The sequence below is a fragment of the Vigna radiata genome, unplaced genomic scaffold, assembly GCF_000741045.1.
Source record: "Vigna radiata var. radiata cultivar VC1973A unplaced genomic scaffold, Vradiata_ver6 scaffold_283, whole genome shotgun sequence".
In the NCBI taxonomy this organism is placed as follows: Eukaryota; Viridiplantae; Streptophyta; class Magnoliopsida; order Fabales; family Fabaceae; genus Vigna; species Vigna radiata.
The window spans coordinates 209142-233144 of record NW_014542221.1 but is presented as its reverse complement, the minus strand read 5'-3'; the positions used below and the strand labels follow the sequence as shown (position 1 = coordinate 233144).

Below are 24003 nucleotides of genomic sequence, written 5' to 3'. Positions count from 1 at the left end.
TAATTCCAGCCGCTGCAGGGTAGTGTAGTCCCTACAGGTCTGTTGTTGTTTGCCCTTGCAGTTTGTTGCTGCATGCCCTTCATTTGTTCTTGCAATTTGTTGTTCATCAATAGAGGCGAACAACAGAAATGACAACGCGCCGATGACACTCTTGAAGACAGATTACATATTTCAAATTGAGTTTATGTATTCCAAGCTTCGTCCATACAATCTGTATGCTTCAGCTTGAGGGGAAGTGTTAGAAAATAAATCATATCCCGAGATTATTGAGAGAATATATTGTTATTATTATAGGTGATTTGCAGTAATAATGTTACATTATTATAGAACAATTACAGTAATAATGTTACATTATTAACTCTCTTGTATATATCTCTCATAATTTATTCAAAATAAACAAGACAGTTTTTTCCCTATTTTCTTTCTTTACAAAATAATAGGTGTTTTAAAGTAACGAGATTGAATATTTTATTTTAAAATAATTCAATAATATAAATAGAATTTCTTAAACTCGTCTCATTACTTAAAACACAAATCATCTCTCTAAAATTTTGTCTCTGAATTTTCTTTCGCTTCTCTCTATCTTTTCTAACCCATTGATCATATTTTTGACAATCAGAAAGTTTCTAAGAGATCACAGCTGAGTAATCTCCACTCTCTACTGATTAGTTCTTGGTTTAGAGCAAGTAAGTTTCTACTCTTTTTTTCTTTAATTATCAATTTATGATCATGCTTAGGAAACCCTTTTCGCATGTATCATTGGTGTTCCTTTCTTGGTTCTTTGATGAGATCCTAAGGACTCATTTCGATCACAATTTGGTGTTTCGTAGGTGTTTTTAAAGTCTCTTGTGATTGAAGCAATGAGTGTGTGGTTGTAGAGCTTGGTAGTTTTTTATGAGGTAAGGGAAGCTAGATGTCTAACTTTAAATTATGTTTGTTGTGTAAGTTTGGTGCTTGTATATATGTTAAACTGATTGAGTTATAATTTCAATATTTATGCTAGTGTTAGTTCATTTAAATGAGTATTGTTTGATTATTTGAGGATTGATTTCTGATGTGATGTAATTTGGATGTCATTGTTGTCATGAATTGTATGTTATAAAGTTGTTTTGATGTCTGAAATTGGCTGCAAGGTTTAAGGAATATTGAATTGTCAAAGATATGTGTTTTTTTGTTAAAAATGAAAGTTTTGATAGACAAGTTTGAGAGATAGTGTTTGGATTGAAAAATCTAGTTTTTAGGTATGGTTATATGTTATTTAAGACTTGTTAGCACCTTGACTTAATAAAAATATGATAAGGAAATATATAGGAGTCAATGTGGTGGTTTTAGAAGGTTTTAGGTTCAATTTTGGGGTTTTGAGATATTGGTTGGAAAAGAAAAATCAGAAGTTTAGGGTCATTTCTTAAGTCATTTAGGACTTGTTTAGGTGTTGAGTTAAGCAAGATTGGAGGTGGAACTAATATTTGGTCATTATGTTGATTTTTGTCACATTTTAATTCATATTTGAGGTTCTAACTAGTGAAAACATAAAATAGAAATTTTGTGAGGCAACTGAAGTCTTGGGGTGTATTATTGAATCCATTATGATTTGTCCATACATTTGGTTTGCTGAAATTTTTGTCAGAAGGAGTAGAAATGAGGTTGGGTAAGTTTAAAGTAGTCAAGTTGGTTTAGGGTAGGTGCTTTGAGTTAGAAATGTGTTTCCAGATCATTCACAGTGCCTAAGAGGTTATAAGAATCATTTAAATATGTGTAGAGGGTAGCAAAGATCAGATTAAAGGTATTCTAGGGGCTGGTGTGGTGTTGATCCCCCTTTTAGGGCTCCTAAGCACCATTTTCCAATGAGCTCTCTACTCGCTCACGCTAAGTGCCCCTTTTGGGTGCGAAACGCCCCATTCCAAGCGTTAGGTGCCCTTTTTAGGTTTTTAGGTTGTTTTTTGATTCTTGATGCATTGTTTTGGATATTTTGATGGATGTTTCATGTGATTATCTGTTGTGTTTATATGAAACTATATGTGTATATGAATGGAGAGTATGGAAAAGAATTCCAAGGAGGAATTTCTTATTGGTGGTTTCAAGTGTTATTAATATGAATGCATGGAGCTTAGTCTTAGGGGTTATCATGAAACTCTAATGATCATTCATTCTCAATTAGAGAAGATTGATAAGTAGTGAGACACAAGTGCACAACCTACCATAATTCAACATTCATACTAAATCTGGATAAATCCATTCTAAGTCTTGGCAGGTTTAAGATGTTTGGTTTGTGTGATAAGAACTATTATTCAAGTGTGAAATGCTTAAAGTATATTATGAACTGGTTCTTGTGCATTGTTGTTTTGGCTATAATTATCTAGGACTATAAGCACATGATGATGAGGTATCTGTAGAACAAACTTTGGATGAATGAATGACAAATGTTTAGTCTTATATAAACTAATTAAATGTACATAATTTTATTCCAGTTGGCCTAAGTTAAATTTGTAGCTATGTTTTGTATAACTATAATAAAACTTTCATTTAATGAACGATTCACTGTTTTATTTTATTAATTATGTAATACTTTCGTTATAGTTTAATAGTTTAATATTATATAAATGAGAGGTTACAGTGGTTATTATTATAACTATAAAATTAAATATAAATATTTTTTTATCGTTTTCTTGCAACTATTTTTTATTTGTTTTGTAGGTAATTGTTTAATTAAAAGTAGTTTAGTTTAAAAAAACTGTCAAATGAAAAAGGGCTAAAATTTAAAGAAACAGACAATGCTAAAATTGGTAAAATAAATATTTTAATTTAAAAAACTTTTGTTGAAAGGATAAAACTTGAAAATGACACACTGAAAAAAGGAATTCCAATTATATATAGAAATAAATATATAGATATATATTTTATATTTTTATTTTGATTGAAAAATTGGATACGAGCACGTGAATTTTAAATAGTATAAGTAGAGGAATAGATTTTTAATATATATATATATATATATATATATATATATATATATAATAAGTTTGTAATAATTTAAAATAATTATAAATTATTTATGTTTATTAGTGAAAACATGCATACGTGTTTACTTTTCTTTGTGATAATAATAAATGATAAAATTATTATTATTGTCATTATTATAATTATAAAATTAAATATAAATCATTTTCATAATTTTATTGTAAATAAGTTTTATTATTTAGTAGGTAATTTTTTTTACATCCCAAAAGATATAACAAAGTATATATGTAGAATGCATCAATTATAATAAGAGAAAGCAGTTAAGAGTTGGCATATGACAGTATTCAAGTGTACAGTCATCCAAAATATAGTTAGAATTTAAAACTTTACTAAGTATAAGAGTATTTCAAAATAAAGGAGACCTGTAAGAAAAGTCCTAAGAGCTAGGAGTCGCGTCATCTCCCTCCAATGCTTGCGTCATCTCCCTCCAATGCTTGCTTCAGAGGTATATCATCTCACTTCCTTCAAAATGGCCTAAGACACCCTACTAACCTATCTTTTTATTCAGCATTCTATGTAAGAACATCACACATCATTCAAACATTTCTTTCACAGGCATAAATTTACAAATTCACAATTTGACATACACGAACATTTGGTTCAACATGAAATTACAAGTTTCAGTTCAACAACATCATCACATTAAACAAGCTTCATATATACATATACATGGTTTCACAAACCCAAACAAAATTCCCAAATCATTCAATCCTAATTCATATAACAGAAAAGAAACCTCCAGCTTTCCTTACCTCTAAGACAAGCAGTTAAGTTCACAGGAAAACCCCCAAATGCTCAATTGCACCTCAAAGAAAACTAGAATGACCTGCAGATTGCAATTTGGTGATGGAAGGCAGATGTTAGAACATGATTGAAACTAGAATTTGGGACAAAGCACAACAACTACATGCAAACCAAATTTGTTGCATGATCCCAGCCCTAAAGTTGCTTGGAAGAAGAAATTCAACTTACCAGTAAGAGGAAATTGATCGGTTGATTTTGTTGCTCTTGAAGCCTAGATTGCTTAGACAGCATCTGATCAACAAATCAACGGTTCAATTGTGAGTTATGGTGAAAAGAAGGTAGAGGAAAGTAGAGTGATGCGGGTGGAGTGACACTGTTCTAAGAAAATGAAGATGACTTGAAATCAACATGTTTAAGTTCTTCTTTATTTTATTATTATTTGTCCAAACTCATTTTCTGTAATACGTGCGCACTTCTCCAAGCTGACCCTTTTCTCTGAATTTAAAGGTCTTACATTTTTAATTAAAAAATGGTTAAATTTTAAAAAGTCAAATTGAGAAAATAATTAAACTTAAAAACACTACCAATAAAAGATAAAATTGATAAAAATAATTATTTTAATTTATTTATTTTTATTTAAAAATTAAATTAAAAAATAAATGTGAACACAGAGTAATTTATATATATATATATATATATATATATATATATATATATATAATTATTTTAATTTAAATGATAAAATTGAAAAATAAATACAAACACAAACGAAGGAATCCTTTTTATATAAGTATAGACACAAACAAAAGAATCCTGTTGGGATATTATAGGATAAATTGTACTTTTTAATTCTTAAAAGTTAAATATCATAATTTTAGTATTTATTCATGCTTGTATTGTTTGAAGCTATAGTTTTACAACAAGAAGTAAGAGAAATTAAATTTGTTTGTAAGAATTAAAGCAACAGTATGCATGATAGTTAAAATAAATGATTTTTAAATATAAAGATTGAAGGAGAAAGTTCAAATAACTTAATTCAATCAAAATTAAAACTTTTTATTGATTATAGATGATGAACAAAAACTATCTTTTATCATTAGCTGGGAATTCAAATGGAGACAATTATTAAATAAGAAATAAAGTATATCAAAAGTTGCAATTTTTTATGAAGAGATTTCATATTTTACATATAAATGTTTGTATAAAGAGAATATTAATATATAATTCTTATTTTTCTTTCCTAATAATCAGTTTAAAAATTTATTAATGGTGAAAATATATGAAAGTGTAACTCAGCAGAAAAGATTTAGGTATTAACGCATTAACTATAAGTCTAAAGCAAAAGTAGATGCAGTAAGGTGCCCTCTGTCTTCCTCCTCTCTCTCTCTCTCTCCATCTCCTTGTTGGTAATCTTCTCTTCAATTTGCGTTTTTCAGAATTTGTTTTTCTTGTTTTATTTATTTTGACTTCAGTTCATTTCGCGGAGATGATTCCTTTTCATTCATTCGTTCGTTTTTTTTTTTTCTTTTCTGTTCATGATTGGAGAGTGCTTTTCTTTTTGTTGATAAAAGAATTTTTGAATGAGTATGGAAAATTTTCCGTTATGTTGCTAGGGTTTTTTAAATTTCTCTAGTTAGTATTTGATTCTTGTGTATTGATATTTGTGATCTGAACTGTTCCCAATCACAATCGTTTTTCTTTTATTGTTATTGTTAAGCCTTATTCCGCTAGGTAAGGTTCAGAAACGTTATTAAATGTGAGGTGCACAACTATACGGGCATAAAGTTTTCTCCTTGCCGAGGTTTTTGAATGGGGTGATGAGAAAAGTTTATGTGAATTGCTACCTCTGGTTCTGCAATTTCTGATATTAGTATTTTTTTTTTATTTTCAATTTGATAGCTAGTTTAATGTTGTGGTGTTAAGCGATGATTGCGATGCGCAGTCTAAATTTTTGCATGGATGTTAGCTGAAAAGAAACCATATTAATTATCATCTGCGTGCTATGATTTCTCCGCAAATTTGATTTCTGGAATGGAAACATATGATATATTAACAGTCTCTGTATTGGTTGTCTCTTAAAGTATGGGGGTAGAGCTAGAAAAAATGTTCCGGGGTTTAGTTTAGCATGCAGCGCCTGCAAAGAAAAATTTCCTGGTGTTTAGTTTTTGCATGCAGCTGTGCACAACCAATGCCGAGGATCTGGTTATTTGCAGGGAAGTGTATGTCCCTACTTGAGTGATTCTCTCTAAGTGGTGTTGATTGTCATAAAACCCTTGTTGCCAAGCCGTTTTTGTCTATAAAATTTACATTGTTAATCAGCTGGGTATTCTAACATTATGACGTTTTCCGGGGGAGTGGTTTAATTTGCTGTGACCTCTTTCTCTGTGCCTTTTCTGAATCTTGGGGGTGGTGATTAGACTTTTCTATTCTTTTCTATGTTTTTGATTGGAGGGGTGTTTCTCTTTGTTCTTTTTGTTTTTATTTGGTTTGACATCTGTTTTTCTTCTGTGCTTCTACATTTTGGGGTCATACAGTTCATGACCCAAGCTGTGTAAAAATACTTTATTGATTCATTATAAGGGTCAGATTCAACTTGGGATATGTTCCTAAAATGCATTTGGTGTCTAAAATATAATTCAGACTTATTAAACTGAGAAATATATCTGTTAATTTTTTGGTGCTTTTATCATGCTGCAAGCATAGATGTATGTCTATAACTTTGTTCTCTTCATTTGATAGTGCCCTGTGACAAAGAAGAGAGAAGATGTCACCTCAATTGGCATTAACCCACTCTTCTCTTATCCGTCTTCCTTCCTCTCCTGCATCTCTTGGTTTTGGAAGGTATTGTATCTCACCAATTACAATTCACTCCTTGATTTTTTCTCATCTGATGCATATGAGGCCATTATATATTTATGTTTACATTCATCATCATTATTAATTTATGGTTATTATTGCTTTTAACTTACAAATTTATTTCACCCACAATGAATTCAAGCAAGTTGAGCGTTTCCTTGTCATGTTGTGCACATGTTGTAAAATTTTGTTGTAATTTGAGATAATATATTTAGAATCTTCCTAATTAGAGGAAATAAATGTATAATCTTTTATTTTATTTTATTTTTCCTAGTTTTCCTAGTTTTCCTATTTTCCTTTTTAGGAGAGCAAGATTATTACAAATAGAGAATATGTGAATGTATTTTTCATAATTGAGAATAATAAAAAGTCTCTTTTTCAACTTGGTATCAGAGCTCCTAATCTTAGGGGCTAGATTCCGCTGCAACAAGCCGCATCGCCACCGTTGTCCGACCACCACCGCTGTCGCCGTCGCCGGTTGGGGTAGTTGATAGGGCAGAAAGGTGCGCCCAACACCGGCGATCACAAAGTCGGAAGTCGCTCCGTGAGAGGAGCCGCCACGAGCCACCACTGTCGCCGACGCGTGTAGCCCACGCGCCCACCTCCGGCGAGACCCACTCGCCGGCACCGGCACAGACAGGGTCGCCGGAGCCCCCTGAGTCCATTCCTAGGGTCAGTGACGACTCGTTTCGGCTGTATTTGAGCAGATATAAGTTTTGAGTTTTGCTCCTTTTGTCTCGGTGAGACCCACTCCCCGTCGCCACCACAGAAGAGTAGCCGGAGCCTCTGAGTCTGGTCCTCCTCCATGTATGTGAACGATCCTTGAGATTCCTGAGAATGAATTGGCTCCATTGTAAGTAATTTTTACCATCCAATCAAGAGGTATTTCCTATATTTGGTAGGTCATTAGGTACCCCCAAAGGAATACTTTTTTCTTCAGACATCCTGTACCTAAAAAAGAGCAAAAACTTCAAACTTAGATCTACTCAAATAAAGGCCAAACGGGCAGTTACCAACCCTAGGAACAGACTTAGAGGCTCCGACGACTGTTCTGTGGTGGCAACGACGAGTGGGTCTCACCGAGACAAAAGGAGCAAAACTCAAAACTCAGATCTGCTCAAATACAGCCCAAACGACAATAGAAAGATAAGCCAGTAGGGTGAATACCAGCGGATCTAGACCGTCTCTTCAAGCGACGGCCAACCTCGTCGGAGTCAAGACCAGACTCCGCTCAACCCACCTCCATGCACTGCCTTTCTTCAGCTGGTCTCGGGTGCGTGTTTGTCACGCCTCACCTTCCCATCGTCGACATCAAACCGCGCCACCGCTAGTTGTCTCGCCGGACCTTCCTCTCGTTGTTCTGACCCTCCATATCAACCATTGCTGCCATCTTCGTTGTCTTCATAGAATCTTCTCGTCGCATGCTTCCGCGTCTCGTTTTTGCTCACTTACTAAATCTTGGGTTGTTCTTCAAGACCCACTTTGACTCACATGGTTGACAACATCCATCTCAACCGCGAGGAGGACAGAAACTAACCCTTGAAAGTTTCACCTCACGTTTCCATTTGAGAACACTGCCTCGCTGAATTGACTCTTTCGAAGTTACGGGATTCAGGTTTGTCCCTCGTACGAATCGGTTCTCACCAGTTCTTCCACCTACACGTTCTGTTGTTTAGTCGTGAGGAGGAGAAAGTTCCAGCCGCTACAGGGTAGTGTAATCCCTATAGGTCTGTTGCTGTTAGCCTTTGCAGGACAGATGTTTCTTGAAGGCTTGTTACTGTTCAAGACAGTTAAGTCCCTTAAGGTTTGTTGCTGATTAGGGTAGTTACGTCCCTACAGGTTTGTGGCTGTTAGCCTTTTAGTTTCAGTCGCTGCAGGGTAGTGTAGTCCCTGCAGGTCTGTTGTTGTTTGCCTTTGCAGGACAAATGTTTCTTGAAGGCTTGTTGCTGTTTAGGGCAGTTAAGTCCCTTGAAGTTTTGTTGTTGTTCACCACTATTGGTGGCAATCAGTCCCTGTAGTTTATTGCTATTCGCCACTGTAGGCCCTTCATCTGTTCTTGCAATTTGTTGTTGTTTGCTGTTGCAAGTCATCATCCATTTTTGATGGAAATCTCTCTCGTCCATTGCTGTCCAAGTTGAAGTTTCATGGTGCTAGTTCGCCCTCATCCATTGCTGTACAAGTAGAATTTTCACGGTGCTAGTTCGCCCTCGTCCATTGCTGTCCAATTTGGTTTATTGACGTTCTCTACAATCGAGTTTGTTATTCCAAGCTTGGTTCATACAATCTTGTATGGTCCAACTTGAGGGGGAGTGTTGTAATTTGAGATAATATCTTTAGAATCTTCCTAATTAGAGGAAATAGATGCATAATCTTTTATTTTATTTTATTTTTCCTAGTTTTCCTAGTTTCCCTATTTCCCTTTTTAGGAGAACTAGATTATTACAAATAGAGGATATGTGAATGTATTTTTCATAATTGAGAATAATAATAAGTCTCTTTTTCAACTAATTTGTATTATGAGGAAACCCATGTTTTTAATTCTGTGGTTTAAGAAGACCTATATGTCATTAGTTTGAACTTTAAAGGAATATAGTATCTTTGTATTTTGAGTGATGTAACACTAGTGCTTTTCATGTACTATGCAAGCAATTGAATTGAATTTGTTGATTGGCTAATCCCCTTCTGTTTTTAATGTAACCTTCTTTTCATTGTCAAAAATATTAAGGGTTGTTTGAAATAGGACTTCTAACAAGGATTGATTTAAATTTCATAAAAGTAAATCTAGAAATCATGCTTATTAATCTTTCAAAGTTAATTCAGTTCAGCCTTTTGGTGAGTATGTTTGCAAGTTGATTTTGAGCGGACACATGGGATGATAATCAAATCATTGTCTAGCTTTTCCTTGATAAAATGTCTATTCACCTCAGTATGTTTAATTCTATCATGCTAGACAGGGTTGTGAGCTATACTAATTATAGATTTATTGTCACAATATAACCACACAGGTTCACACCACTTTATCTTCAGGTCTTCCAATATAATCTTCAACCATGGAAGTTCACATATTCCTTGGACCATTGCTCAAAATTATGCTTCAGCACTTGATCTGAGTACTATATTTTGTCTTTTGCTCCTTAAAGTCACTAGGTTTCTACCAAGGAAGGTGCAACATCCAATAGTTGCGTTCTTGTTACTACTATATCTTATCCACAGTTGATCCCGCATAGTCTACATTCATAAATGCTTCAAGACTTGCATTCTTGTTTCATTAAATCCCTCTTCTAGGAGTTCCTTTCAAATATTAAACAATTCTAGGAGCAGATTGTAAATGAGCCTCCTCTGATTGCTATATAAATTGGCTTACAAGACTCACAACAAAAGCAACGTCTGGCCTTGTGTAAGATAATTAAAAAGTCTACCAACAAGTCTTTGATACATTTCTTTGTCAACTGCAATATCCTCCTTTGCACTTCTCAAATTTATGTTTGGATCAATTGGAGTACTATCTAGTATGTAGATTACACACTTTTGTTGAGATATGAAGATTCCCTTTTTTTTTTTTGAATGAGCCATTTCAATTCCCAAAAAATATTTAAATCTTCCTAATGTCTTAATCTAAAATTCTGTGACAAGACATTGGCTTAACATTTGCTGCTCCCTTTTGTCATCCCCAGATACTATAATATCATCAACATAAACCAACACTGTTGCTTCCCCTAAAACTGAATGTTTAATGAATAGTGTGATTCCCTTGACTTTTTTTTGTACCCGACTTGTCATAACCTTGGTGAATCTACCTAACCATGCACTTGAGGATTGATTCAACTCATACAAAGCCTTTTTTAACTTGCAAATAGTTCCAGTAGCAACTTGTCCTTCATAGTTAGCTTGGGGGGCAACTCTTTTCATCAAGGTCTCAATGTAGGAATGGATTCTTCACATGGAACTACTGCAGATCCTAATTATGATTTGTTGCTGATGACAATATTATTCAAACCGTGTTCATCTTAGTGTTAGTGTACTGTTAGTGCTTGTTTATGTACATTTAATAATTAGTTGTTAACTACTCTGTAGTCAATGGTCAACCACTGTGGTTGACCATATCTGCGTATATGTTTTGTAATATGAATATATAATACATGTACAAATTCTTTTGGTGTAAGTTCAGTTTAATAAAATCAAATCAGTTAAACATGTTTCTTCTCTCTCTCTCTCTCACTCATGCTCTATCATGGTATCTAGAGTTTTTTTTGCCATTGACCAAATCAGTTATTTTTTTGGTGTCGTTGACACGCCTGTTGGTACCGTTGCTTCGCCACTTTTTTATTGACTTGCATCGGTGCCATTTATTTGCGGTTGTTTTTGGCAATCGGTGCTAGTGTTCATGTGCAGTCCTTGGGTTTGGTGTTTGGTGCTTGTGTTTCATTCATGTGCCGCTTTGTGTTCGGTGCACTAATCTCAAATTTGGTAGTACTGGAAACAATCAACCTAGTGCTATGATTACGAAGACTACTTCTCAAGGGGACAATAATACAACCTGGATAATAGACTTTGGGGCAAGCTTTCATGTTGCCGGACAATAATGCACATTTTTAAGCTTTTGTTCAGTAAATGTTCATATTGGAGCAACTTTTGTCAATGTATACTTGTTTGTCTCATGCTTTAGAACTCTGATGGGTTGTTAATGTTATATCATGGTCCCCTTGCTTGTTTACTTACATTTGAAACTCACCTTTTCTTTGTTATTGGTTTTAAACCAGGAATAAAGATTCGATTCCAGAAAGAGGCATTATAATCAACAGGACAAAGAATCATACCATGACAGCCTTTGCAGGCAATGCTCTTCGTAAGTTAGCATCTTGTTTCCATTTTTTTTTCTTTTTTAATTTTCTATCTAATTTTAATATTTAATAAGTTCATTAATTTGATTTTAATAAAACAATAGATCGTTGCAAAATATTTGCTGTAAGAATAATGAAAATGATGGTTTGAGACTTGTATGTTGATTTTAGCTAATCTCGTGACAACCTTTTGTTTAATACCAAGACTTTTGTACAAGGACACGTATACAGCATGTCATATAAAGGCTATATACCTTTATCAATTGTTATGTATTATTTGGCTCCAGTGCTCACAGATTCTTTCTAGTTGTTTAATCACCAAATTGTTTGTCAGGTAATTCAGCTATCCAACTCCCTAGTTTTTCATCTCCTCTATCTTCTGATAAAGAAGCTCGCCTCTCACTCAGACCTCTTATGTCTCAAAGATGCAATTCTAAGTTCTGTGGACAAGCATATATATATCATTCGTCTGGTTTCCGAATCCCAGCAAATGCTGAGAAGCCAGAATGGTGGTGGAGAGCTTTATCCTGTATTCCCTACCTAATAGCATTGCAGATGTCTGCAACTGGGTTTTATCTAGAACCTATCATTCAAAAATTTCCATTCTTTCAGAATTTGATTTTCTACATCCCAGGAGGTGTCAATCGATTACCAATCTGGTTTCCCATGTTATACTGCTATCTGGCTATTGTAGGAGTGGTGAAAAACAGGGACTTACCCCTTATCTTCAGATTCCATGTAATGACAGGAATGCTGCTGGAACTTGCTCTTCAGATAGTGTACATTTCAAGCAACTTCATGCCACTTATACACTTCCCAGGGGGCACATTGGGGTCATATTACTGGGCTGGTGTTGCATTGGCATTTATTTTTATAATGATAAAGTGCATAAGGTGTGCACTTCTGGGAACATTTGTGAGCATCCCTTTGGTCAGTGAATCAGCTTTCATTCATTCTCTATTTGGTTTAGGAGGATTACAACGGCCTTTTTAGGATGTTTTGATCAAGAGTAAATGTAACAGTTTAATCAACGGTTCTCTATATTTCTTGTAGTTGATTTTTATTGTTGCCTTGAGTAGAAGTAAATGATAATGTCTTTTTTTTTTTGTTTAATATTCTTGCTGCTTGTCTTCTTTTTCTCGTCTTTCCTATCCTATATTAAACTTGACGAAAGGTAGATATATATCAGATACTTCGGCTTATGGGCTCTTGCTTCTTGAATTTACCAGGGTTCTAGGATCCTTTGAGGTAAAATGTTAAAAATGATTTTTTTTACTAAAATTAAATGTAAAATGTTTTGCACAATGTTAATGTGTGAAAATATCATATAAGTAGTTGAAAAGCAAGATATTTTATATATCATGTTGATAAGCTGAAAATGAAAATAAAAATGTACAAGTAGAAGAATTAGTTAACAACTGTGAGGTCATCTTATTTTATTATTAATGTTAGGTAGAATTTTTAGAAGGACCATGAGTTAAAATTACGTGTTAAAAATGTTTTTTTTACTAAAATAGAATGTAAAATGTTTTGCACAATGTTAATGTATGGAAATATCATAAGTAGTTGAAAAGAAAGATTGTTTTTTAACCATGATTAAAAGTAAGCTGAAAAGGAGAAAACAAAATATAAGTTGAAGAATTAGTTAACAACCGTGAAGTCATCTTATTGTATTATTCATGTTTAGTTGAAATTATAGAATTGAAAATTTTTAGTATTTTGTATGATAATTTTATATTTATTAAATTTAATTTAATATATCATATTATGGATTAATTGTAATTAATTTTTTTTCTTATGTATTTTTATTGATTAGAATTTGATAGTACGATAAGAGTTGAGCCAGGTTTAAAATAAAATGAAGGGTTAAATATGTTTTTGTCTCCTAACTTTGAGTAAAAATTGAATTAGTCCCTTCTCAAAACTTTGGCCTAATTTAGTTTCCTAACTTTAGAAATGTATGAATTTAATCCTTTTAACTAAATTTTGTTTGGTTTATTTGATGTTTTTTTGACACATTTGGTTTTAAATGTTAACGAATAAACGTAGTGGAAACATCAAATAAAGTTAACAAAATCTGGTTAAAACAAATAAATCTACGTCGTACTAAAGATTGGAGACTAAGTTTCGAAAATGGACTAATTCCAATTTCTACTGAAAGTTAAGGAATAAAAACATATTTAATTCTAAAATGAATTAACATTCACACTAATAAATGTATATTTTTATTATATTGGTTCATATACCAGTTAAAATATTTTAAGATATAATGTTAATTAATAATATAATAAAGAAAACCCTGATTGAATACGATTTGAGTAAAAATTATGAATAGTAAAAAATCCTGTTGTGTTAAAAAGAAAAGGAAATTTACAAATACTAAAAAGGTGAAAACACTTAAATAGAAAAGCTAGATTAAGATAACATTAAAAAAAAAAAACTAACTATTACAAGATACAAAAGTTTATTCATACTATTTTTCTATAATATAAATTTTCTCATATAAATTCATGTTACTTTTCTCAATTTTTATCATACTCTTTTTCTACATAAATTTGTAGATACTAAATGAGCTTAAAAAGAACATATATGAAAGTTAGAAGAAATAATATAAATATAAGAATCAAAATGTAAATTTTGTTTAACTATGAAAAAAAACCAAATGAATAGTTAAACCTATCATGAAGCACAACATTAAATCATACATCACTTAAAAATTGCATGGGGGTTTTGATAATCAAGATCATGTCCATTTTCTTTAACACTGCACACTGCACAAAGTCTAGAATCTTCTGACTAGTAAAGTAATGTTGGTTTTACCATGTCTTAAATTATTTGTGATTGAACTATGATACAACCAACAAACTCAGCAAATCAAGCAAATGGATGCAATTCACAGACTCTTCAGTTTGTTTTAAGCATCAAGGTGAGCCACATTAATGTCCGTAGCTGTTGAAGAAGAAGAATCAGTCCATGGAACACCTTTGGTTAAGCTCAAACTTCTTCTGTTATTTGTTTTATTTACATCCATTTCACTGTAATACTCTTTCATTAACTCGAGCTTCATCTCATCCATCACTTCACTACACTGTGAAGCAAACTCTGGGGGGACCATTGTTCTGCCTTCAAGCATGCTTAGAACTGAAGACATAGAGGGCCTGTAGCTTGAATTAACATGGGTGCAATGGAGAGCCACTTTGATAACCAACCTTATCTCAATAGAGAAATATAAATTCAACTTTGGATCAACTAGCTCCATTATGTTACCTCTCTCATTCAACAAAAGTGCCTGAAGAAAAACAGAAAAAAGTTTTTATTTGATGTCATATAGTTGAAACACAACTTATGCTGAGTAGCAATTATGTAACACTGTTTTAAGTGTGAAGATTCTGAATCACAGCATATTGGACACTTTGGTTGCATCTAGAATTTCACAAAAGATTATGATAGCGTCATTTGAATTACTTGAATTAGTAACTTTTTAGTAAAATCATAGAAAGGTGAAATGCATGAAATATTTTTCTGCTAGAGTTGCACAGCATGAAAATTGAATCATAGATTAATACACCACAGAAAAGTATATTTGTTATGAATATTCAGAAAGATATCAACAACGGAGAATGTTGACAAAAGAAGTTACCCAATCCAGAAGATNGAAAGCTTCCCCTTTTGACTGCCGAATAGTGTTTCTCTTACCACTTACAATTTCCGAGATAACAACTCCAAAACTAAAAACATCTGCTTTTTCAGTTAGATAACCATGCATTGCATACTCAGGAGCCATATATCCCCTGCACAATTGAAATACAAATTCAAGCAACCTTATGCTAAATAACACTGGCTTTTATGTCAAAATCCTTTCTAGATTGACTTTGATAAGGCTTGTAAGTGTGCAATCACCTTTTAAAAAATATCTAGATAAAAAGTTTGACCTTAATGAACATAAACTACTAGTGTAAGTTTTTTTATACTGTTAACTAATTAGAGATCATACTAAGTTCTAATGTAATGATCATCAAAGTCAGCAAACTTGTCGTGATGATTTATGATTTAATGGCAATGTAAAAACCACTTTATACGAATAGTTAATATCCAATTTTTCTAAACAAATATAATATACTAACTCACCAAGTCCCTGCAGTTCTGGTGCTTATGTGTGTATTATCCCCCACACGAAGTCTGGCCAAACCAAAATCAGATATCTTCGGGTTTAGGTCTTCATCAAGCANTACATTAGAGGTCTTGAAGTCTCTATGAACTACTTTCAGTCTTGATTCTTCATGCAGGAAAGCTAAACCTCTAGCAATGCCAATGCAGATGTTTTTTCTTGTTGCCCAATTCAATTTTAAATGGCGATCTTCTGAGTCTTTGCAAGTGACAAACATCAGACAGCAAGTCATTTAGACGTGTATACATTTTTAGAATGAAAGAACCAAACAAGAGTATATCAGAGCAATGACTTACCAAATAAAGCATGTGCTAGGCTATTGTTTTCCATATATTCATACACTAACAACAATTGATCACCCTCAACACAACAACCATAAAGTTTAACAAGATTAGGATGTTGCAGAGCAGAGATCATGCCAATCTCATTTATAAACTCCCGGGTTCCTTGGTCTGAATTAGAAGAAAGTTNCTTAACTGCTACTGGTTTGCCGTTGGGCAGAATGCCCTGAATCATNGTTATTTTTGTGTAATTTCAAAACACAGATTTGGTCATGAATATCCATAAATACAATAATATTACACATAAAAATTATATAATTGGAATACCTTATAAACAGGACCGAAGCCTCCTTCTCCAATCTTATTGGAAACATCAAAGTTATTTGTTGCAACTTTGATTTCATGCAAGGTAAATACACCAGTTTGCAATTTTGTGTCCCTGAGATCTGCCAGTAAAAGAAAAAATGTATACATATTAAGCTTTTGGAAGAAAAGACTAAGAAAATGAGGAAACATGTGGATATAATTGTTTTTGTTAGATATATTGCATTTTATGTTAATTAAGAAAACATAATTCTTACACACATCTTCCATACAAGTAACAAGTTTCTAGTATTAAATTACCTGACTGAGCCACTTTCACATCAGACATCACCAAAACTCTCCTGGCTGCTGTTGGCTTCCCTCCGGAAGATTTCTGCTGTTGGGGTCCACTCACTAGCTTCCTCTCAGAACAAGCACGAGCAAAGTGCCCTAACTTGTTGCAGATGAAACAACTCTTCCCATCAGTCTTTCCACAACTGAACTGTTGAGGCTTATCGTAAGGCTTCCTTTGTTGTTTCTCACCAGAAAAACTACCCTTTTGAGTCCTCACATCCAGACTTAGGTCCACTTGCAGTTGTTCTATCATCTTGGTCTTGTCCACCAAAGTTGGAAACTCCTTAATCTTCAACGGCACAATAACTATCCTTAGCTCGGGCCTCAAGCCTCCCTGAAACCTCCGACACCTATATTCTTCGCTCATCTTTTGAGAGACGAACCGAGCCAAATACTCAAATCGGTCCACATAGGTCTGCACAGTCATCTTGCCCTGTTGCAACACCAAGAATTCAGCCTCTCGTTGAAACTTATAACTATCTGGGAAGTATCTCTCCAGAAACCTCGTCCTGAAGCTGGCCCAGTTGATGGCCTCACAACGATCCTCCATTATCTGCTGCATACCATCCCACCAATAGTCAGCTCCATCCACCAACAGAAAGGATGCATAAACGAGCTTTTGTTTCTCTGGACATGCGATCGCCTTGAAGATCTTCTCAATTTTTCTAATCCAAGCGTCTGCCTCATCAGGGGTAGCCTCCCCATTGAACTTGGATGGATTGTGCATCATAAAATCACTCAAACAATCATGATTCTGAGGCACCTGAGCTGCATGCTGTTGTTGCATCACATTGACCATCCCTTCAATAGAAGATGTTGGGTTCGAGGTATTTGGTCTTCCTGCCATGTTCTTGCTAATATAACAATTTAGAATCATTTAAACATAAATAATCACACAAAAATACAACTATAACATCTTGAGATTCTTCCAAAAGATACTCTACAACAATTCACTATATAATCACAACAAGCTACAAAGATACACAACAAAAACTAGACAAGCTCACTCCCAAGGCTCCAAATTTTTTTTATGAAAACCAAATCAAGGACCACAACACACTCAAGAAACTGAGGTGAACCGACTGACTGTGGTGCTATGTTCCAACATGGGGAAGGTGGTGCGTGAGGGACACGCACCCAAAGTTGGTAGGAGAAAGGTGGCACGTGATAGCACATGTGGAGGAGAATGAGACAACGACCACCAGGGATGGGTCGCTCTTCTTTAGGTGCACCTAACCCTTGACTTGGCTGAAGAAAAAGCAACGATGATAGCAACGGCGACGGACAATGGCGCGGCGTTGATCAGCGACAACGGACGATAGTAGTGATGATTGGAATTGAGAGCCTAGGTGGCTGGCTTTGGATAGCAACTTAAAGAGTTCGGAGAAAAATTAAAGTTTTATCATTCTCTTCTGTAAACCCTAATACATAATACTACCCTGTTTGTAAGGGATAGTAGTTCAACATATAAAGAAAATCAGAAGGCTCTTAAAAAGCCTACTAGACAATACATTACATTTCAACAACTCTAACTATAATAATACTAAACTGGCCAGTTTTAAAGGTTGTAACCACATACCTGCATTGCTACAAGTGCCAAACTAACTAATTTTGACACTACAGACCAGCCCTTAGACTACCCCCTATAATCAACTATTCTAAAGCTAAGTTGCACAGTTTCAAACTGGCAGAATTCACCTTTGGAAACAAATTATATTGAACCATCTCTAATACTAATCCTGACAGGAATTACACTACAACAACAGGCCTAAAACACTTACCAGTTGAACCACTTTTGGTGCTACTCTAGACTGTTTTGGAAGCTGCAAAAGCAAACCAGAAATGCTCCCCACACTGGACCATCTACTGTTACTAGGATAGTCTTAGTATGCTGCAGAATCAAGCTGGAAACACTCACCAACCTTGGATAAATCTACTACTAATTACAACAGTTTTTTTTTTTTTTTGGAAGCTAGAAAACCACCCCTAGACTACTCACATAATGACTATATTGGTACTAAAATGGACAGTTTAAAAGTGAAGAACAATTCCCTTAAAACAGCTACCACTCTGGACCTTGCCACTCTAATTAGCTCACGGTTTAATCTCCTGATAGAACCTCTCATACGCTACCCGTTATACCTTCATCTTAAGTCCAAAAACACTGCACCAAGGAGCACTTCCAAGCTGCTCCAGCAGGCCTACTAGTGTTAGAACCACCCTTTCACACACCAGATTGCTGCACTAACCACATACTTTTGGTAAACTCCTACTCAAAACTATGCCTACTAAACACATACTGGCCTCCACAAATAACACCAGCCACTTCCCTGCACAATTTTGGAAACTACAGACTAACCTCACTACCATTCATCCAGCACCAATTATAAGCAACCCACGTTTTAAACATATAAATCCTATAGCATATGGTCCTAAAGCCAATTGTTTTTCCACCAACAGATTGCAGATTATAACCCAACTAATTCAAACCAAACGGAATTCACTCAGCCAACACCATTTATCACTCCATGTTCACCTCATTAACATGAACTAAGTAATAAACCAACATCTTTGTTGAAATGTAATGTGTTTTTAGTTATAGGCTCTGTAGGAGCCTACTGTTTTTCCTTCTTTATTTTTTCTGATTTACTGTTGATTACTGTTCCTCTTTGATGTATAAGTATGTTTAGTGATGTATTAGAAGAAGATGAAAAAATAATAAAACTTTAAGTTTCTGTCTCTAAATTCTTCAAGTTGGTATCAAGAGCCAACCACTGGGGCTCTCATCTTTTGTCGACGTTGCCGACCGTTGCTGACATTCGCCGCCGGCCGCCACCACTGTCGCCAAAGACTTATTTTCTCAGGGGAAGTTAGGGGTTTTGTGCGCCTCCTCGAGCGCGACCCAACCCTAGTGGTCGCCACCTCTCTCTCATCCGCACGCGCCGTCACACACCTCCCTTCTCTGGCAGATCTCGCGCGCGTACTGTTCACGCACTGCCCTTCCTTGGCCGGAAGATCACCGCACCACTGGCGTTCAGTTCGCCTCACTCTCCTGATCTTCTTTTGGCCCTGACTTCATTGTTTTAGGGGTTGTAGTTGATACCTAGGGTTTTCTCCCTCAAGTTGTTTGTCTCCCTTTTTGGACTCCAAGTCTTGCTTCTTCTTCCAGATCTATAATGGCATCCTCTACTGGAATTAATTCCTCTCTATCTGCTACTCCTATCATCACATCTGCAAAACTCAATTGGAGAAAATATTTATCATGGTCTTCTGTTGTGGAATTATGGTTTCTTGGTCAAGGACACCATGATCATCTTGAACAAGATATTTCTATGGTTCTAGATGAAGAGAAATCTCAATGGCAAAAATTGGATTTTCAGTTATGTGCAATTTTGTGGCAGTCACTTGAGCAAGAGGTTCTAGATATTTTGAGACTCTATAAGACATGTTCATCCTTTTGGAAAAGGGCACAAGATACTTTTGCTAATGATGTGCAACGTCTTTTCGATGCAACCCAAAGAGTAGCTTCTCTAAAACAAGTCAATCATGACATGGTTTCCCATATAGCAAAGGCTCAGGCTGTAGAAGAGTTAAAGAAATTCTTTGTTGCTGATTTATTAGAAGGGATCAATAAAAAGCTTGACAAGTTTTACATGGTCTTAATTCTAAGAAGTTTACACTCAGATTATGATCATGTGCGTGATCAAGTTCTAGCAGGTGATCAAATCCCATCAATGGATGGCTTGGTTACTTGACTTCTTCGAGTACCTACATTGGTGAAAGATGAGAATTCAATTGAGATAATGCCACAAGGAAGAGGAGGAGGTAGAAGCAACAGAGGACGTGGTGGTCGTAGTATACGTCCTCAATGCACATATTGTAAGAAAATAGGCCATACTCGAGACAAATGTTATGTTCTACATGGATATCCAGACAAAGTTGCTCATGCTTCTAAATCTAGTGATCTAGAATCTAGAATTTCAAATGAAGAGTATGAAGAATTTCTAAGATACAAGTCTGGAAAACCATCTAATCCTGGCCAATCCTCTGCCATGACCAGTGTGCCTACAGCCAACCTACTTAATCTGTGGAAGGTCATAGTCCATGGATTCTTGACTCAAGTGCCTCAGACCATATCTTTGGTAACATTCCTTCATTTTCTTCCATGTCTTCTCCAAAAATTCCTCATATTATTGTCGTTGCCAATGGATCAAAAGTGACATCTAAGGGAATTGGCACAGTCTCCTTATCTCCTTCACTAAATTTAAATTCTGTTATATTTTCCCCATTGTCCATACAATTTAATCTCTTTGAGTCAGTTGACTCGTTCCTTAAATTGTTCCATAACCTTTATTGTTAATTCCTTTGTTATATAGGAACATGGGACAAGTCGTCTGATTAGAGAAGGACATGAGTCTCAAGGACTTTATTTCTTAAAACCTCATTCTTCACTTTCGTGCTTTACCACATCATCCCCAAAACTTTCGCATGATCGCCTGGGCCATCCAAGTTTGTTCAAATTGAAGATGATGGTTCTAAGTTTCAAAAACATTCAAGTCTTAGATTGTGAGTCTTGTCAATTAGGAAAACATGTTAGATCTTCCTATCCTAAAATATCTGAGACCCAATGTAATTTTCCTTTTCAAATCATTCACTCAGATATTTGGGGACCTAGTCGTGTTACTTCGTTTGGTTTTAATTATTTTGTAACCTTTATTGATGAATTCTCTCAATGTACTTGGGTTTATTTAATGAAAGAGAAATCTCAACTTGTGTCTATGTTCAAGTCCTCTTTTAATGAAATTAAGAACCAATTTGGGAAGACAATTAAATTTCTTCGAAGTGATAATGTTAAAGAATATTTCTCTGCAGCATTTTCTTCTTTCTTATTTTCCCAAGGAATTTTACACCAGTCAATCTATCCTCACACTCCACAACAAAATGGCATTGCAGAGAAAAAGAATAGACATCTCATTGAAACTGCACATTCTTTGATACAGAACCCCACCGACTAAGGGTCAGTTCTTGGTTTTTAATTGAAAGGAATCACAAGGTACAACGTGCTACCTCTGCCAACATTCAACAATAGAAGAAAAATACATCCAGAGAAATTGAGACTATTCAATCATTGTCCGCCTCTCTAGAGGCTCACTACATTCTCCTTTTGTATCCCTTATTTCCCCACTGAAAATCCTTCAACCGTGTGCTCACTTTTCTCTTCCTCACATGCTGTTGTCTGACATTATTTCCTGTAACAGGTGCCAAGTGTCCTGGGTTTCCAACTAACTCCTCCTTTCCCCTTATTTCTTCTGCTCATTTTGCCCTTTCAATATCAACGTTCTTCTCACACGTTACACATTGTCTCGCAGAAAACAAATGTGTTGGTTTATACTCTTCTTGAATCTAATACATAAGGACCAAGAAAACATGCACCAACTACGATTTAATACAAAAGCACCAGACAGTCGGCCAACAAGAGTCACAGATAAGTCACTCGGCGCATACATTACACTGAGCAACAACATTAAAAGAATTTTCTATTCTAGAAGAATATCTTACTTATCTGCACCTATTGTTCCTGCAATCATACATAAAACACAATTACAATATAATTTGTAATTTCCAGTTCAGTAAACAATTGCAAACCTCTATAATACACCTTTTCAGCACCATTGCAATTCTCATTTGAGCAACAGAATCGAATGGAATTAAAGCACGAACAGAATATGACCTCCTCTGGCCCCAATTAAATTGAAACATAGCACATTGTACCAATACACCATGCATATTTTATAAAGACAAATATTAGAGTAATATAGTTCATATGCACTCTTCATAAACTAAAGGAAAGCAGGGATTTTCAAATAGCAAAATAACTAAAAATAGCCAAACTCACAGTTAACTCCCCAGGATTTGGTTCCTCTTTTCTATCAGCTTTCACTCTCCACTGAACACTCTTCGCTCGCGATTCTCGACTCCCCCTTTCACTTTGGTTTTTCAACGTGAGTTTGTTTAGTTCTCTACACTCCCCTCTCCTCTAAACTTCCGTATAGAACACTCAAAACCCTAAAGCTATCCTCACGCCACCTTCGGATTCCCTCTCCCCCATCCTCTGCCCACCAAACCCAAACCTTGTCCTCCTATATCGCCATTCACTGCTACACCTTCGACCATCGAATGCTCCCTCTCGAATCACCACGAGCCTACAGTATTTTCTCTTTCTCGATCCAAACCAAACCAACCAAAAGTAAAATAAAATAAATGATTAATTATGTAAAATTTTGACGATTAACGATTTAAATGTAATTAATTAAAAATTTTGACATTTATAATATGTAAAATTAAAACAAAGTCTTAACTTTACCAAAAACATTACTCAATTAAGTAATATCAAAATTAATAAAATAAACAAATAAATAAAATAAACTCAATTTCATTGTTTCTAAAATTTATAGTATTAAAACTTTAAATAAACCAAATCTTTTTCTCTTTCTCATGTCTCCATCATGCACTTGGATCATTGCAATATTCTACATCGTAAGACATAAACACAATCAAGTATGGTTAAACTACCATTAACACCATCAATATCATATAATATATACATAGTAAATAAACACAACTTAATAACAAATATTCGTCTAAAGTGCTATCCTTACTAACATTATCATTTCTATATCATCATCATCGTCAACATCCTTATCAGTCATATCATAACCATATCATCAATGTCATCTTTATTAACAGAGTCTCTAACACATCATCATCATCATGAACCCCAACATTATCATGAAGAACTTTAGTCTATCTCTTATATCCAAACCTCACACACACTTATTATATCGAACAGATCTCCTCAAGTCGTTCCGTCCTCATTACTAAAGGACATGTTTCCCAGGAAGGACTTAAAATACAAACATTAACACATTACGAACCAAGTATTATACTAAGCAACAAGCTAGATCCCCTTTTGAGGGAAGTGGTAGGTCCCCTTTTTAAGTTTATCCAACACTTTCATCATATAGAATTAGCAAGATAAGCAACTAGAAATGTATGGTTAAATCTCAAATAAAAAAATCAATGTTGTGGTTGATGATTCTCAAATGGTTCAAGTGAATGATTGAAGAATGGAAATCATGATAGCAAATGCAGTTACTTTGTGATTACCTTTCATTAATAAATGTTCATTTCCACCAAAATGACGTCCGAAGAGAAGATAGAAGTTGTGGTGATGTTAAAAATGTTTTTTTTTTTTTTCTAAAATTGAACCTAAAATCTTTTTCAGGATGTTAATGTATGAAAATATCATATTAGTAGTTGAAAAGAAAGATTTTTTTTTTAACCACGATGAAAAAAATCCTCACCGGCTTTGTGAGGTTAAGTTAGGCCTAAAACCCACTTTCTAACATGGTATCAGAACAATATAAAAAAGGAATAT

General features: G+C 34.7%; 2 protein-coding genes across 4 annotated transcripts; one reads left to right on the top strand and one right to left on the bottom strand.

Moving 5' to 3' along the window:
* The first annotated feature begins 5048 nt into the window (after positions 1-5048).
* On the top strand, positions 5049-12572 carry LOC106779451 (protein TIC 20-IV, chloroplastic). Its single transcript, XM_014667553.2, has 4 exons — positions 5049-5168; positions 6502-6603; positions 11379-11464; positions 11794-12572. Exons 2-4 carry the CDS (start codon positions 6527-6529, stop codon positions 12450-12452), a joined length of 822 nt encoding a protein of 273 aa, XP_014523039.1. The 5' UTR covers positions 5049-5168; positions 6502-6526; the 3' UTR covers positions 12453-12572.
* A 1506-nt stretch (positions 12573-14078) lies between these two features.
* LOC106779469 (probable LRR receptor-like serine/threonine-protein kinase At1g53430) lies at positions 14079-22784 on the bottom strand. Of its 3 annotated transcripts, none has more exons than XM_014667574.2 (7): positions 22462-22784; positions 16533-17419; positions 16236-16354; positions 15924-16134; positions 15588-15825; positions 15100-15250; positions 14079-14748 (listed from the first exon to the last, which is right to left on the bottom strand). In XM_014667574.2, the coding sequence occupies exons 2-7, from the start codon at positions 17410-17412 to the stop codon at positions 14374-14376; spliced, it is 1974 nt and encodes a 657-aa protein (XP_014523060.1). In that variant the 5' UTR covers positions 17413-17419; positions 22462-22784; the 3' UTR covers positions 14079-14373. The 3 variants fall into 3 exon arrangements, with proteins under 3 accessions (XP_014523060.1, XP_022632302.1, XP_014523062.1); XM_022776581.1 differs by having other exon boundaries at positions 16533-17415; XM_014667576.2 differs by having other exon boundaries at positions 16533-17405.
* Positions 22785-24003: the final 1219 nt, after the last annotated feature.

Coding starts and splice junctions, on each gene's coding strand:
- LOC106779451 (XM_014667553.2), top strand. CDS start 6,527: ATGTCACCTCAATTGGCATTAACCCACTCTTCTCTTATCCGTCTTCCT. Junction 6,604..11,378: donor GCATCTCTTGGTTTTGGAAG/GTATTGTATCTC, acceptor GTTTTAAACCAG/GAATAAAGATTCGATTCCAG. Junction 11,465..11,793: donor CTTTGCAGGCAATGCTCTTC/GTAAGTTAGCAT, acceptor ATTGTTTGTCAG/GTAATTCAGCTATCCAACTC.